Below are 14,771 nucleotides of genomic sequence, written 5' to 3' on the forward strand. Positions count from 1 at the left end.
TGCTAAAATTGCTTATATAGTACTTAGAATGTAATATTCCATGGCACATGTGTAGTCGGCTGTGGCACCATACACTGTAACCACCAAAAGTTCATTATTCAGCATCTACAGACCAGTGAAAGGGGATTGATACTTGCAAGGAGCACATTGAGACATGGTGACCGCAGCTGTTAAAGGGAATAAGTCTTCCTGTTCTTTGCTACAGTATATAAGCTGAGAGCAGCATGATTCTAGCTATGTGTCACTTACTGGGCTGCTCGGTGTAGTTTTGATATAATCTCATTTTTTTTTTTCTGATATAGACGTAGCCGAGCTATGAATGCCGAGCTCTGTATAACCCCACCCACACTGATTGGCAGCTTCCTGATTACACTATACATTGTCAGCAAGCTACCAATAAGTGCTGGGGGCGGGGTCACACAGATTAGCCTGACTAGTCTGCACATGAGACCTAGTCAGGCAGTGATAATTTCCTGCTGTTAAAACACTGATTGTATTGAAACTACAGCAAACCACGTAATAACCTACAACCAGGGATGTGTTACTTATTTGCCCCACGTTGTGCGGTTATCTTATTAAATAACAAAAATCAGAATCCCTTTAAATGACCACCGATTGCTGCACGCCATTTAGATGGGATGAACGTTCTGTACACACACAATGATTGTTATATGATCCGTATGTGCGCTTTAGGCCAGGGCTACACGGCAACCTTGGCTGCGACTTATTTGACATAGTCTGGTCGCATGATGTGCCACTGCCCAAGTCAACGTGTAGCCGTAGTGTCAGACCTCATGCTATCGGTAGCACGCAGTCCTGTGCAAACAATGAATTAAGCTTCCTTAACCAGTTTAAGCCTGGGTCATTTGCGTCTGTTCATGGCCAGGCACATTTTCAGGTTTTTTCATACAGCTCTAGAAATGTTTTTCTCGTTAGGATATTTAAATAATTTTTGTGTCTCTCTGATCCTTGTGTATACAAGGACCAGGAAGGCAGAGGTGGTAGTAAACCATCTCTGCCTTCTTTATGAGAACAGGTTCCCTACAGCTGCACAAACTCCATTCAGCTGCTAACTCTCCTGTAATGTTCTAAACTATCGCTGCAGAGTTTATATGCGGACCACCTAGATGTTTAAAGTTTTTTGGGGGGGAGGTCGGCATGCGGTTAAAAATGATTACATCAAGGAACAAGCATTTACCGGCCTGCTTAGAATTACCGTTAATCAAGTAAAAGCGTCAATACGGTCTTAAGCCTTCAAGGGGCTTTCACATGATCAGAACTGATTTTACCTATCCAGAGTGTCAGTAAGTATCTGATCACTGGAGATCTGACCGCTCGGACCGCCACCGATCACAAGGACTAGGCTGGGGATGAAGCGGTAATGTGCGTGTAGGATCACTGCTCCTCATACTGTATATTGGCCTGATGGAGGGCGTCTTACAATATAGTTTCCATCTCAATAAATAATCGGCTCCTTCTGTACCACTACTTTGAGTATATGTGGAAATTGGAGTATATAGTGTTCAGAAGGGACGATGCAAACCCCATTACTAAAAGGCAGCAGCTTTATCACATAGGAAGTTTATTCTTGGGATTATTAAACACATTTTTCTATAATAATAATAATAATAATAATAATCTTTTTTTATATAGCGCTAACATATTCCGCAGCGCTTTACAGGTTGCACGCATTATCATCGCTGTCCCCAATGGGGCTCACAATCTAAATTCCCTATCAGTATGTCTTTGGAATGTGGGAGGAAACCCACGCAGGTGGTCTTTCAAACATAGTAAGCCCTCCCCCATAGAAGCCCTTTAATTAAAGAACATCAATTGTTTCTTCCGTCACGGGCCTTTAATGTCACCGACGCCCTGATGTCTTACAACCTGTAATAGCATGTCCTCGATAATGATGTCACGTGCCCGGATCGGTCAGCCAATATTTTGGGATGCTCTAGCATGACGGACTAAGGATTGCGGTGGTAAGTGTCCGCCACAGTCACAGGACATCATTACTCTTCTAAAACTAAATAACCAAGTTTAGCAATAGTAGAGACTCTGCCATTTCCACAGTAAGTTTTACAATTTTTATTTTTTAAAGCTAAATATTAAATGTGTAACTTTTTTTTTTCAATCTATCTGTGCTGCTGTTGTATTTCTTGCCTCGATGATTAAACACTAGCCCCTCTGATTTCTGGTGTTTTGGTGTTCGGCTGGTATGTAAAGCATGCCTATCTGCATATAAATGAGTGGCTCCAAGACAATCTGATTATATAGCAGTTACTTTGGTGAGAATCTAACTGGAGCGAAATGGAAACTTCATTTTAAGTCTAATATTAGACCCTGCTTTGGAAAATTCCTTTTAAATGATCACAAGCTGAGAATAGCTAAAGAATTCCAACTTTCAGCAAACAGCGTTCACCAAGAATTTTTAACCACTTACGACAGACCATGGGAAAATTGTATTTATTGCGTTACCCTCATTGTTTATTTCGGCTGGACAGATCTTTGGTCCCGCAATGGTTTTACATTTGGGCTATTTTAGCCGTGTACAGTATATTTTTGTCACAGGGCGCACACGTTTATTTCAGTTGTCCTTCCATGTTGGAAAATTTCCTGCTATTTTGGTTGAATGCCGTACATGGCAGGCCTTCACAGACGGGATGCAAGGCTTTACTTTCTTGGCATGGTGCGGGAACGTCTTTAGACTTCGTGTCCAGTATTTATGAGGCTGTGATAACTTTTCATAGAAGTAATAGAAAGGTTGGCGAAGGATTTCTCGTCAACTTTCTTTTTTCTTGTTTTTTTCCACTTGGTGACCGTGTTCTTCTTGACCCGATAATTGAGTTTCTTGGAGATGAGTAGAAGCCCCGTTGTCCATCTTGCGTAGAAAGATAAGACTTGGAAAGGAAATATCTGACAACAGTAAGACCGCTATCCTATATGCCGCTTTAGGCTTCCTATCACTGGATTATGACTTGACATTTTGTTCAAAGTAGAAAACCCCTTTAATTTAACATCCGTCTCCTATTGTCAGATAAATTTCCTAACAAGAACACGACCGCAGATTGTCCACCCCCAATAATCAGCTGTAATCAGTGAGGGAAGCTTATAGCAGGTGTTTATATTCTCCTGCAGCACCTCTAGAGGAGAAATGAGGCATTAACATATTGGGTCCTCCAGTTCAAAAGTTGTCTTCTCTACCTTGGATAATCATGATCTAAGTAGAGGAGGTGCCCGAATGCCAGGTCTGCTTTATATACTCCGAAATCTCGTGGTATGTAAAACAATAAAGTAAAATTACTGGTGCATATTATTAATGTGAAATCCTTGATGTTTTATGCAAAACAAAGCCTGTGACTGTACCTTTAAAAACCCCATCTATAAAAATAAAAAAAATTAGCACAAATGTTAAATTAAAATCCATTTTTTCCCTGTTATTGTTACAGATTCCCACTGCAGATTTCAATCTTTTTCTTTCCCATGATGAGGTTTTAGTGAGTTTTTGATTAGGCAGATTTTTTTTTTTTGCATCTATTAAGTACGGTACATTTGTTTTACTTGATTTTTTTTTCCCCATTACCCTTTCAAGTGTTTCATACGTTTTTATTGTATTTTAATACTGCATTTTTTTTCTCTTTTTGGTATGTAATGTTTGAAATTTAAGCTGTTTTTGATACTTCTTGGTATTTTGATTTGACATACCGTAACTTTATTGAAATGGTCAAATATTGATTATGATGGGTTTTTTTTTTCACCCGGGGATTTTTTGCTTCTACTCTACTGTAATTCTATGGGGAAAATACACTGAATTTTAGGTGTGGCATTTGCAAGACAAATTAATGTGTTTTGGATTCTCAAAAATGAACCACAGGTCAGTTAATGCATCGTTAAAAAAAAAAAAAAAAAAAAAGCCCCACTGTACGTGAATGAGATTTCTAAAACTGTACGGCTCTGCGTTTATTGTGCAATAAAAATATGCAGTGTCAAAAACTCATTCTGGGAACGGAGACCTCGATTCATGAATACCGCCATTGTTCTTGATGAGGAGGCATGTTGGCGTCCTGATTCGTTAAGATCAGGACTGTCTGACAAGTGCTCCAGTACTGCAGTGCGCAGGCGCCAGGAAAGGTCAGAGAGGCCCGGCGCCTGCGCACTGCAGTACTTTGCTCTGCCCTCAACAGGGCAAATCTATACGCCGGAACCTGAAGACAAGAAGAGGACGTCCTCCTATGAAGATGGGAGGCCCCGGACCGGACCGCGACACCCATCGGACCCAACCGCAGCGGGACCGCCCCTGGGTGAGTATAATCTAACCTTTTTTTCTCATCTTTCAGGATACATCGGGGGCTTATCTACAGCATTACAGAATGCTGTAGATAAGCTCCTGATGCCGGAGGGCTTAGCTCACCTTCGATTTTGGGGGTGACCGGTTCCCTTGAACCATCCACCGACTTCTCCAGTGCTGCACTCACCCCCAAGAATACAGTATCTCATAGTGACATAGTAACCTCTGGCCTCTCAAATTGGAATTTTTTTTACTTATTTTTCTAAGACTTCCTTTGTGTTACGGTACTTACTTTTCTCATTTCCTTGTAATGCCATATGCTGTCATTTTAGAGTGTGAGCTTTTACAAGCAATGCTGTCTTTTATTCTTGTTTTGTGTTTTTTTTTTTTATAATAATAATAATAATAATTATTATTATTATTATTATTATTATTATTATTTCTTAATTTTTTTTTTGTTTCTTAATTCAAAATCTGAGAGATCCTTATCAGTATTTGTATTTCTCTAGGCAAATCCCACCTGGCCATAGTACAGCGGGTGAACAATGAAGGAGAAGGGGACCCATTTTATGAAGTCCTTGGAATTGTTACCTTGGAAGATGTTATAGAAGAAATTATCAAATCTGAAATCCTAGATGAAACGGATTTATACAGTGAGTTTAAACAATGTGTTTAGCACATTGGCTATGTGTTTGTTTGTTTTTTTTAAGCTGATCTGTCACCAGATATCATAATAATGACTGCACACATTATTAAATAGATTTTTAGACCTGATGAGGCTGGTGTACGTACTTTGACTATCCACATTAGAATGGCTGTATAATGCTTTTAGAAATGTTACATTTAATCTCTCCCTACCGAGCCTGATTGACCACTCTTCAGCGTCCCTCCTCCCTGCTGCTGCGGACATCTCACACTACTCCGTACAAGCTGCAGCTGTCGGTCAGACTGGATTGGGAGGCGATTAAAGAAGCATTCCCATAAAGTTTTGTGTTCATTAACTGTGTGTATATGTACATGTAATGTAGTGCTAGTGTATTAATATACTCCCCTTCCCCTGCTCCTGCTCTCTCCGCTGTGCTCTGTGATCCAGTAGTGATTTTTAATAAAATAATAAAGCCTATACTCACCTCCCATGCCGGCATCGATACTCGCTCTCCCCAGGCTCCCGTGTGCGGCTGTATGACATGTGACCCTGGCACCCAATCAGTGCTGGCGTCACTGTCCCCGCCTTTGGACAAATTGAAGAGGAAATGAGTGATCAGCTGCAGCCTGTCAATCCATCTGGTAGGCGGGGACAGTGACACCAGCTCTGATTGGGCGCCACGTGTCACAACGCCGCACAAGAGCGAGTTCCGACATCGCGGGAGGGGAAAGGCTTTATTAATTTATCTGGGCCAAGCGTGGAGTATGAGAGGGCTTTCTCCTAGTAGAGGACAACCCCTTTAAATACACCAGGACTCATGAGTTCTCATTCTATATCTGGGACTCCTAACATGCTTATTTTAATATCGTATCAAGATTAGATAGCCATTCTGACAGATAGATTTGACCTAATGAGACTGGTGTATTTATTTTGAAAAGCCGTTTAATCATGTATGCAGTTTGTATTACACTATGACACACCAGACTGTATGATGTATTCAGGTTAGCATGGCCGTAATAAAGGAAACCATGGCTTGGCTTTAGACTTCCCTGGTGGTCTAGTGGAGTTGATTGCCTTTCTATATTTTTAGGGGAATTTACTATCGGGTTATTTCTTGCTTTACTTGTAGTCTGAGGGTAATAGAGTGGTGTAAGATTACGGAGGGGTTCAGCGTCTGTTTCCTACTTGGTTCAAAGAAATGAAGTCAATGTTCGCTTCCCTAGTGGTCTAGAGTAGTGGGAAGGTTTGTCTGCTTTCTTGGTGGTCAATGATTTGGAGGGCTTATAGGGTATGTAAGGGTCTTGGGTTTAGTGGAGGAGTTTGCTTGCTGCAATGATGGTTTTTAAGGGTGTGGATGGGTCAGAGGAAATCTGTCTGCCCAAAATGACTATTCGAACCCTTGGTGTGGCCGAGCAGCACAGTGCACCTTTTCCCTTACTTATTTGTCCACCATCTTCGACCTCTTTTGGATCTTGTAAACCTAAAATGGTCAGTGACAGAAACCAGGTAGCATGGTGGTGGCAGTGAATGGCTCAGCCCAGCCAAAGGCTTAGTTTGAGCAGTCATTCTGTGCTGACTGGATCCCTTTAACATCTGGTGTATCCATTTTTCTTTTCACCGTGTGTTCTGCTCATGTCCTGGGACCTCTGCCCCTAGTAATGTATGATGGATGACGTAATGTGAACACGGCCTTAATGGTGCCTTACCCTGGATCCGTGCCCGATATGTCACGTGCTTATACCTACATTACACAGCACGTCGTGTTTTATGTGGTTTGTCTTCTGTCCATTTATGATCATGTATAATGAGTCGCTGCAGCTCCTGGATAACACATCTTGTGTTTTTTTTTGTTTTTTATTGTAATAGCCGACAACAGAACAAAAAAGAAAATCACACATCGAGAGAGAAAACAAGATTTCTCGGCCTTTAAGCAAACGGACAACGAGATGAAGGTTAAAATCTCCCCTCAGCTTCTCCTGGCTATGCACCGTTTCCTAGCAACAGGCGAGTGGGCTTATCGCAGCGTGAGACCACGAAGCAGCTCCACGGTGGCCCCCCGATTGCAGCGAGGCTGGAGCCGTGCCCACCCTCACCTCTGCACGCACAGCTCTGCTCTCTCTGCCCGAGGCAGGGCCGGCCGCAGGGTCACACTTTTCCATAATAGGGAGGAAGAAAAAAAAAAAAAAAAAGAGCAGGGGGTGATGAGAACAATGAATGGCATTCGTGTCGAGGACATTTTTGGCATCTTTCACATTGTTTAGCATGTGTTGACCATTGGTGACTGGGAAGTTTGCATCATATACCTTTAAAAGTAACCTGTCCTGTGGAGGCTGGCCTCCGATCTGCGGGCAGGACGTTACCGAGCTGCTCAGACCGATAAATGTTTTATGGGAAAAGTATCAGGAACATGCGCATACAGAGATGGATGTAAATCGCTAGTAAGACCGCCCACTGGACTCCTATTTTATTTATTTGAATCAATGGTGTTTGTATAGGAGTCATGTGGGTGGCCCTACTCAGTGACTTGGTGCTTTTCCCTGCACATAGAGATGGATATCCATCGCTAGTAGGACCGCCCACTGGACTCTTTAATATTTTAGTCATTTAAATCCATGGTGTTTGTATGTATCAGTCCAGTGGGTGTTCCTACTAACGATTGGTAGTTTTCTCTGCGCATACAAATATCCGTTGTAAGTAGGACCGCCCACTGGACTCATATTTTATTTAAATCCATGGTGTTTGTATGTATAGGAGTTATGTGGGCGGCCTTACTCAGTGATTGGTAGTTTTCTCTGTGCATACGGATATCAATCACTGAGTAGGGCCGCCCACATGACTCCTATACATACAAACACCATGGATTTAAATATAATGATTACAGTGGGTGATCTTACTAGTGATTAATACCCATCTCTATATGCCCAGTCATACAGGGAAGACTATCAATAACTAGTAGGACCGCCCACTGGACTCTTGTATATTTTATTAAATGCATTGTGTTAGTATGTATAGGAGTCATGTGGGTGGCCCTACTCTGTGATTGGTAGTTTTCCAGATGGATATCAATCACTAGTAGGACCACCCACTTGACACATATTTTAATAATTTAAATCCATGGTGTTTGTATGTATGAGTCCAGTGGGTGGCCCTACTCAGTGATTGGTGACCTCTGTATGCCTTCACATGCAGAACTAGATGTCAGTCACTAATGGCACCGCCCACTGGACTCCTATACATATAAACATCAAGGATTTCAATTACCAAATTGCAAGTTTTACTGGGTTTCTGCTCAGCTTTTCCTTCTCTATATCATGCTGTCCACAGATCAAAGTGCGCGTACAGCGTGACAAATTAATTTAAAGGAGTTGTCTGGGTTATAATCTTAAAGGGGTTGTCCACTACTGGTCAACCAATTCAGGACCGTAATAAAAACATAAAAAGCAATGCAAACTCTCCTCCCACAGCGGTGCTGTCCCAGCAATGTTGGTCCCGGAGAGTGACTTGTCATGTGCAGGTTGCAGCCGATGGGCGGCCATTGTTTGGCTGCATCCTCTACTATTTTGTCAGAACTGACAATACTGACGAGCGGCCGCTCCTTGGCTGCAGCCGGCACGGGTCACACTGGGACCCCTAATGAGTAGCAGGTGCCCCTTTATGGCATTCCTCACAGGCCGGTGTGTATGATCTACCTGTTTTTGTACATTTTTGCTTTCCTCTTGGCACTTCTGATGCTTGTAGTTCTAGAATCTTGTGCTGTGTTTTTCCCCTGTTATTCCTCCTGGAAATGCCTTGCTATATTGCCAATTGGGGGTTACCATTTCCCTGGAAAACATCCAGGCACACTGACACTACGCAATCACTGCGGACAGTGTGGGACTACACTTTATGGGCAGGGGTGACATTAACCCCAAACTTTTTATTAATAAATTGCCAGGAGGGGTAAGTGAAGAACGGTTTAAAATAATAAATATAAACTAGGTGCTCCAAAATTCTTGTTTTCTGTGGTCGTTTAATAAGACAGACCGGTCGGGAAAGCTGATGGGTCCTTATTAGGCAATTTGGCGGTGATCAGCCGGTCCCTGTGACTGTAGATGTCCTCGGTCTGTTCTCCGGTGTGCAGTAATTAATCATGCATTGTTTCCCCTGTAGAAGTGGACGCTTTTAGCCCCTCTCAGATGTCAGAGAAGATCCTTCTGAGGCTGCTCAAACATCCCAATGTCATCCAGGAGCTAAAGTTCGATGACCGGAACAAGAGGTCTCCTGAATACTACCTCTACCAGCGGAATAAGCCGGTGGATTACTTCGTGCTGGTTTTACAGGTCAGACTTGTTGCTACGATCCTCACGTTATGTAAAGTATTGCAGAAGCTCCGCACCTTCTAGCCATTCTGTGATTTATTAACCTTGAACGAAGCCTAAAAATCCATTGGTCGGTCAAGTAGCTGGAGGCTCCCCGGGATGGTTTGTGTTATTGTCCAGGGAGGACGACATAGTGGTTACCTGTCCATATCGTCACATTAATGGGGGTCTGACACCTGGCAGCACCACTGTAGCAATATAAAGATTGTATTCTGATCCAATGGCTGCCGGGTCTGAACGCTTTGATCAGAGTTGCAAACTCCATTTCCTTTACCTCCTTCACCAGCTTGGGATTTTCTGTTTTTGCATTTTAGTTTTTTCGCTCCCCTTCTTCCCAGAGCCATAACTTTATTTTTTTTTGCATCAATATGGCCATGTGAGGGCTTGTTTATTGCGGGATGAGTCGTACTTTTGATAGACACCACTGATTTTACCATATAGTGTACTGGAAAACAGGGAAAAAAATCTAAGTGTGAGGAAATTGCAAAAAGAAAGTGCAATTTAACAACAGTTTTTTTTTTCTTGTTTTTTTTTTTAAAACATGTTCACTATATGGTAAAACTGACTGATTATTAAGATTCTACAGGACATTACTAGTTCAGATATAAAAAAAAATGTGTAGGTTCTCCTTTATTTATGCCGTGAAAAAAAAATCCAAAGTTAAAAAAAATAAATAATAAATATAAGAAAAGGGCAATTTTCTGAGATCCATAGTGTCTCGATTTTTCAGGATCTGGGGCTGAATGAGGGCTTATTTTTTGCGTGCTGAGCTGACATTTTTTTTATTGATACCATTTTGGGATAGGTTTGATTTTTTTATCACCTGTTGTTGCATTTTATTTCATTGTTGCAGCAACAACAACAAAAACCCCCCCAAAAAACGTAATTCTGGAGTTTTGATTCTTTTTTTCTTGTTACGCTGTTTACCGATCGAATTCATTTTTTTTTGTATTTCGATAAATCGCAGTGATGCCAAATGTGTATTTTTTTTATTTTATTATAAATTTTACTATTTTAAAAACCTTTTCATTCAACTTTTTACTGGTTTTAATAGTCCCCTAGGGAAACTTGAAGCTGTGAGCTTCTGATTGCTTGTGCTACATGTAGCAGAACTTCAGCCTTAGTCCGCAAAGATCATCACCTGCTATGAACGCCGGTCACAGTTGTCATGTGCTGGAAAAGATGCTGGCTCAGTGCCGCGGTCTGCGGGAACACATGACCTATGACGTACCTATATGTCATAGGTCGTGAGTGACGGGGTGTACTACCTGCTGCTGAGTGCTACAGAACTGTTCCTGTTCTTTGTTTTATTATGAACTGTCCTGTAGCATCCGGCAGCGGGGTGTCAGGCATGACCCATGGGCTTATGATATTGATACTTAGGATTGGTCATCGAATTTACATTGTGGGGGTCCGACATGTGACACTCCCACATATTCGCTGTTACCTGCTCCAGTCTCTGATGGAATGGGACAGGACAACTCCATTCATTACGTAGCGGGGTCTGCCGGCAATGTAATTCTGCTTAGGAACTGATCTGTTGGACCTGGCTGTGGCTGCTACACATTGATCACATTAATATCATATGCCCAGACCACCACTACTGTAATGGAGCTAATTTATAAGGTTGGATCAATACACTTACAATAAGCAAAATAGATCAGATGAAAGTGTTTGTTGCGCCATCCACATTTATAAATGCACAGTCGGGGTCTAACAGCTGTGACCTCCCCACTGATCTTGGGGACCGAGGTCCCGTATCCCCCAGGGTTAGTACACCAGTGTGACTATCTCTCCACTTACTGACATGGGAGCTGTCGGACCACAGCCATTCTATCTATCACCTATCCTGTGGGTGGTGGTAGCTGGATAACCCCTCTATGTCAGTGTCTCCATGATGTTGTGCGAATCAATATGGAGTGTCATAAGAAGTATAACAAATGTTTATCTACAGGGGAAAGTGGAAGTGGAAGCCGGGAAGGAAGGGATGAAATTTGAAGCCGGTGCCTTTTCTTACTACGGAGTGATGTCTCTCACTGCATCCCCAGGTATCTTCAATCACTGCTGTTAATACTATATAAGTGTTCGATTTTCTGCCATTTCCAGATGAATTGTACTTATTGGGGAAGTGCTGAATGCATCACTCTGTTATCCTGCTGCAAAGCGCGTCAAGTTCTCTGCAAAATCCAGGCGGTGATTACTCTGCAAGAAAGCGGTGTGCTAAAACGTCATTTTATTCTGAAATGTACCTATGCTTTCTTAATAAGTGATGGAATAAGTGCTCAGGAGGTGAATCCGCTCTGTGCACCACGGGTACCAGGTATATCATACAGCCGGCACGGAGTCTTTTGATCGACCCTAGCTGTAGTTGGTTAACCCCTTAAATGTAACAGCGGCATTGTAGAGGTTGGAAGTTGAGGGAAGATGTTCTTTCTGGCGTCCATCGGCCGGGAACCTGATGAAGGACTTAATGTCTGCCATGCTTGGACACCCATGAAGCCCAGCTTTTCAGGTGTGTGAGTGAATGTAGTATTACAATGCATTGTAAAAGCCTTCACAGATTTGGGTTTCACAGGGGAACTAATAAAAAAGTTAAAAAAATATCTATATATTAAGTAAGTTTCCTGAAGCTTGAAAATAAGGTATGTACAGCGCAGAACTTCTCAGAAAGTCCTTTTCTTTACCGAAGTAGTGGAAAAGCCTGGGGACGTATGGTACTTCTTCTTGAAACCATGAAATTCTTAAGGCATAAAAAGCAAGTTACGGTAAACATCATTTCAGGCAGATCATGCACACCTCGTTTACCGTGAACAATGCGATAATTACCGTGTTATTTTCTGTGCCTAGAGGTAAAGTTGTAGGGCTCTTTTGGAGAGGGACGTAGCGCCATCTTGTGGTGAACATTGCATACACATTCATTACAGTCATAAAAAGCAACAAAGCCGAAAAGTGAATTCATAACATCAAACGGTCTAATAATACTGCCTGCCATGATGATCTTGATTACAAAAGCTTGAGAAGGAGGGCAAGCAAATGAATGGCTAACAAAGTACTCAGTAGTCTAGTTGATTAGACGGGTATTTATTTTTTAACTTCTCTTTTTATTGTTAGAGGCTTTTGTGAATGGAGACTGCCTTGTATAAAGCAAGTGTTTGTGTGCGTGTGAAAAAAAAAAAAATATATATATTGCCTATGTAAGATCTACGGTACTGTGCTACACGAGCCTTCTGAAGTTATTTTCGGACTTTATTATGCCCCTTTGAAAGCCCACCAGAAAAAATAAGCAATCTATTAGACTATAACTAAGTGGGTTTTACAAGAAGTAAAAACATCTTCCATTTATAGATAAGGAATCAGTTGATCGCCAATCTATGGCTCTCAAGCAGCTGTTGAAAATCTACAGCTCCCAGCATGTTCAGACAGCCAGTGCTACTCATAGTGCACTGATGAGGGGCAAAAACCCCGAAACAGCTGTATCCAAATAGGCCGTGGTTTGGCTTTATATTATAAGTCATGTGGTTACACACTTTAAAGGTAACCTGTGATTAGATTCACGCTGCCCAAATGACTGGCAACATGAATCAGAGCCGGGCTGCACAATTGCAGCAAGATATATATTTTTTCTTAAAACAGGTGGGCTTATCAGGGAAAATATAGTTAAAGACCTAGTCAGTGGCTCCCGGTGCCTGACAGGTCTTTCGTGATGGGAGAGAGCAGCCAATCACTTCTAGCTGATGTGTTTTTGTGAAATATATACCTTGCTGCAATTGTGCGCGATTGCCCTTATTCATGCTCCTGTAGTTTGGGCATCAAGTGACCGGTTCCCTTTAAAGGGTTGACGTGCATTATAGGATTTCTATATCCAATAAATGGCACGAACGCTCCTGTTCTCTTCCTCTGTAAAAAGGTTATTTGCATATTTTATTTCCCAGGAAGCATTGCATGGCCTATATATTTCCCTACTCCCAACATGATGGTCTCATTCCTTTTATCTATTGCTGAATGTGCATGACCCCACCTCCTTGGCGAGGGAATCCTGATGCCCCGTTGTCAGTTTAATTGTCTTTCCAGCAGGAATAAGAGAAATTGCACAAGACAATGTATGTAAGAAAAGATCCATATAGTTATTACATGTGGACTTCCTACAACAGGAAAGTCAGCGGTGCTAACAGGTCTTCTCTAAAAGATAGACATTCTACAGAAGGATAACAAAATATGTGGACCCTAAATGAATCGGATTCTCTGAGCTCAGCCTTTTCCCTCTGGCCTAGTGAGGTACCATCACCCGCTAGTCCTGGATATGGACCGATGTCCCTTCTCTTTTGTGTGTGTCTAACTATATCTCACTTATTAGAAGCAGCACTTTCCTATCTTCATGATTTGTGTATTTGTACATATTATAATACAAGTTTAGGAAAATGTTGACTTATCAGACTGTTCCGTTATTGTCATTTAATTTAAAAAAAAAAAAAAAATATATATATATATATATATATATATATATATATATATATATATATAATTTCCAAATTAATTAATGGGTTCAACAAACAGGCAATCCCTGCATGTGTTGGGTCTGTCGAACAGCCATGAGACATGCAGCCGCGGGGACTCGAACATATTATTCGAGCACACTGAAGTCACTGTTAGCACCTGAGCATGCTCAGATAATACCTTATCCCAGCACGTTCGCTCATTGCTATATCTGCACAAAACTGGCATATTGTTCAAGCTAAACAAATGTAGTAATAGTGATGATGAGACCGTAAATGTGACGTCGGATAAATGATTGCATGTTTGGTAATTTGGCAATTTTCCTCCTCCTGTGTGGAGCCTTCTACACCAGTTGCACCATCACTCACAAGACGATGACCCCTTGTGTATAGTGGCAGATCGGGCTCCTGTAACACAGACCTTCCTCATTGCCTCTGTACTTTGGCTTCCTTGTGAAGGTTGCTTTTCACTTGAGGTCCTGGTGTAGACAGTTTCCCCTCTTGTTCCCTCCTTATGGTTCCTTATCTCTTCTTTCCTTGATTACAGTTCCCTTGTCCCTGTCTCGTACCTTTGTTGTCAGCAGAACAGAATCCTTAGCTGGTTCTCCAGGTAAATCATGCATGCTTCTCTTCACTTATTCTTGGTCTGTACACTCTTTGCTTGCACATTTTCCGTGGACTTTCCATCCCCTTCCCTTTTTTCCAAAAATGACGGCTCTTCTGAAATGGTATTTCATCGTTTTCTAAGGTATAGGAGCTGGTAATGGAATGTTTATTGGGACCCAACAACGTGTGATCACCTTGCTTAAGGACCTGTCGCTTGCTCCAAAAAACTGAGTTAAATATCTTGACAAACCCCCTGAGCTCCCCTGATTCTGTCGCTCTTTTCCATTTTTCATTGTGCCACTCCTTTGCAGAGATATTCACATTTGTTGCTTTTGGAGCGCAATATGTGAAATCTCTGCTTTGTAGACCAACAAGGCATT

At 41.9% G+C, this 14,771-nt stretch overlaps 1 protein-coding gene across 2 annotated transcripts in view; it reads left to right on the forward strand.

The window, feature by feature from the left end:
* CNNM2 (cyclin and CBS domain divalent metal cation transport mediator 2) overlaps nucleotides 1-14,771 on the forward strand; it is a 132,655-nt gene that overhangs the window by 95,867 nt on the left and 22,017 nt on the right. The window contains exons 2-6 of one of the 2 annotated variants that reach the window (XM_077258666.1): nucleotides 4,798-4,941; nucleotides 6,801-6,938; nucleotides 9,084-9,253; nucleotides 11,247-11,340; nucleotides 14,333-14,395. In XM_077258666.1, coding sequence (XP_077114781.1) covers nucleotides 4,798-4,941; nucleotides 6,801-6,938; nucleotides 9,084-9,253; nucleotides 11,247-11,340; nucleotides 14,333-14,395 — 609 coding nt within the window. The remainder of the gene's footprint in view (nucleotides 1-4,797; nucleotides 4,942-6,800; nucleotides 6,939-9,083; nucleotides 9,254-11,246; nucleotides 11,341-14,332; nucleotides 14,396-14,771) is intronic. The other variant, XM_077258667.1, reaches the window with a different exon arrangement.

Source organism: Ranitomeya variabilis, chromosome 4 (genome assembly GCF_051348905.1).
Source record: "Ranitomeya variabilis isolate aRanVar5 chromosome 4, aRanVar5.hap1, whole genome shotgun sequence".
Lineage (NCBI taxonomy): Eukaryota > Metazoa > Chordata > Amphibia > Anura > Dendrobatidae > Ranitomeya > Ranitomeya variabilis.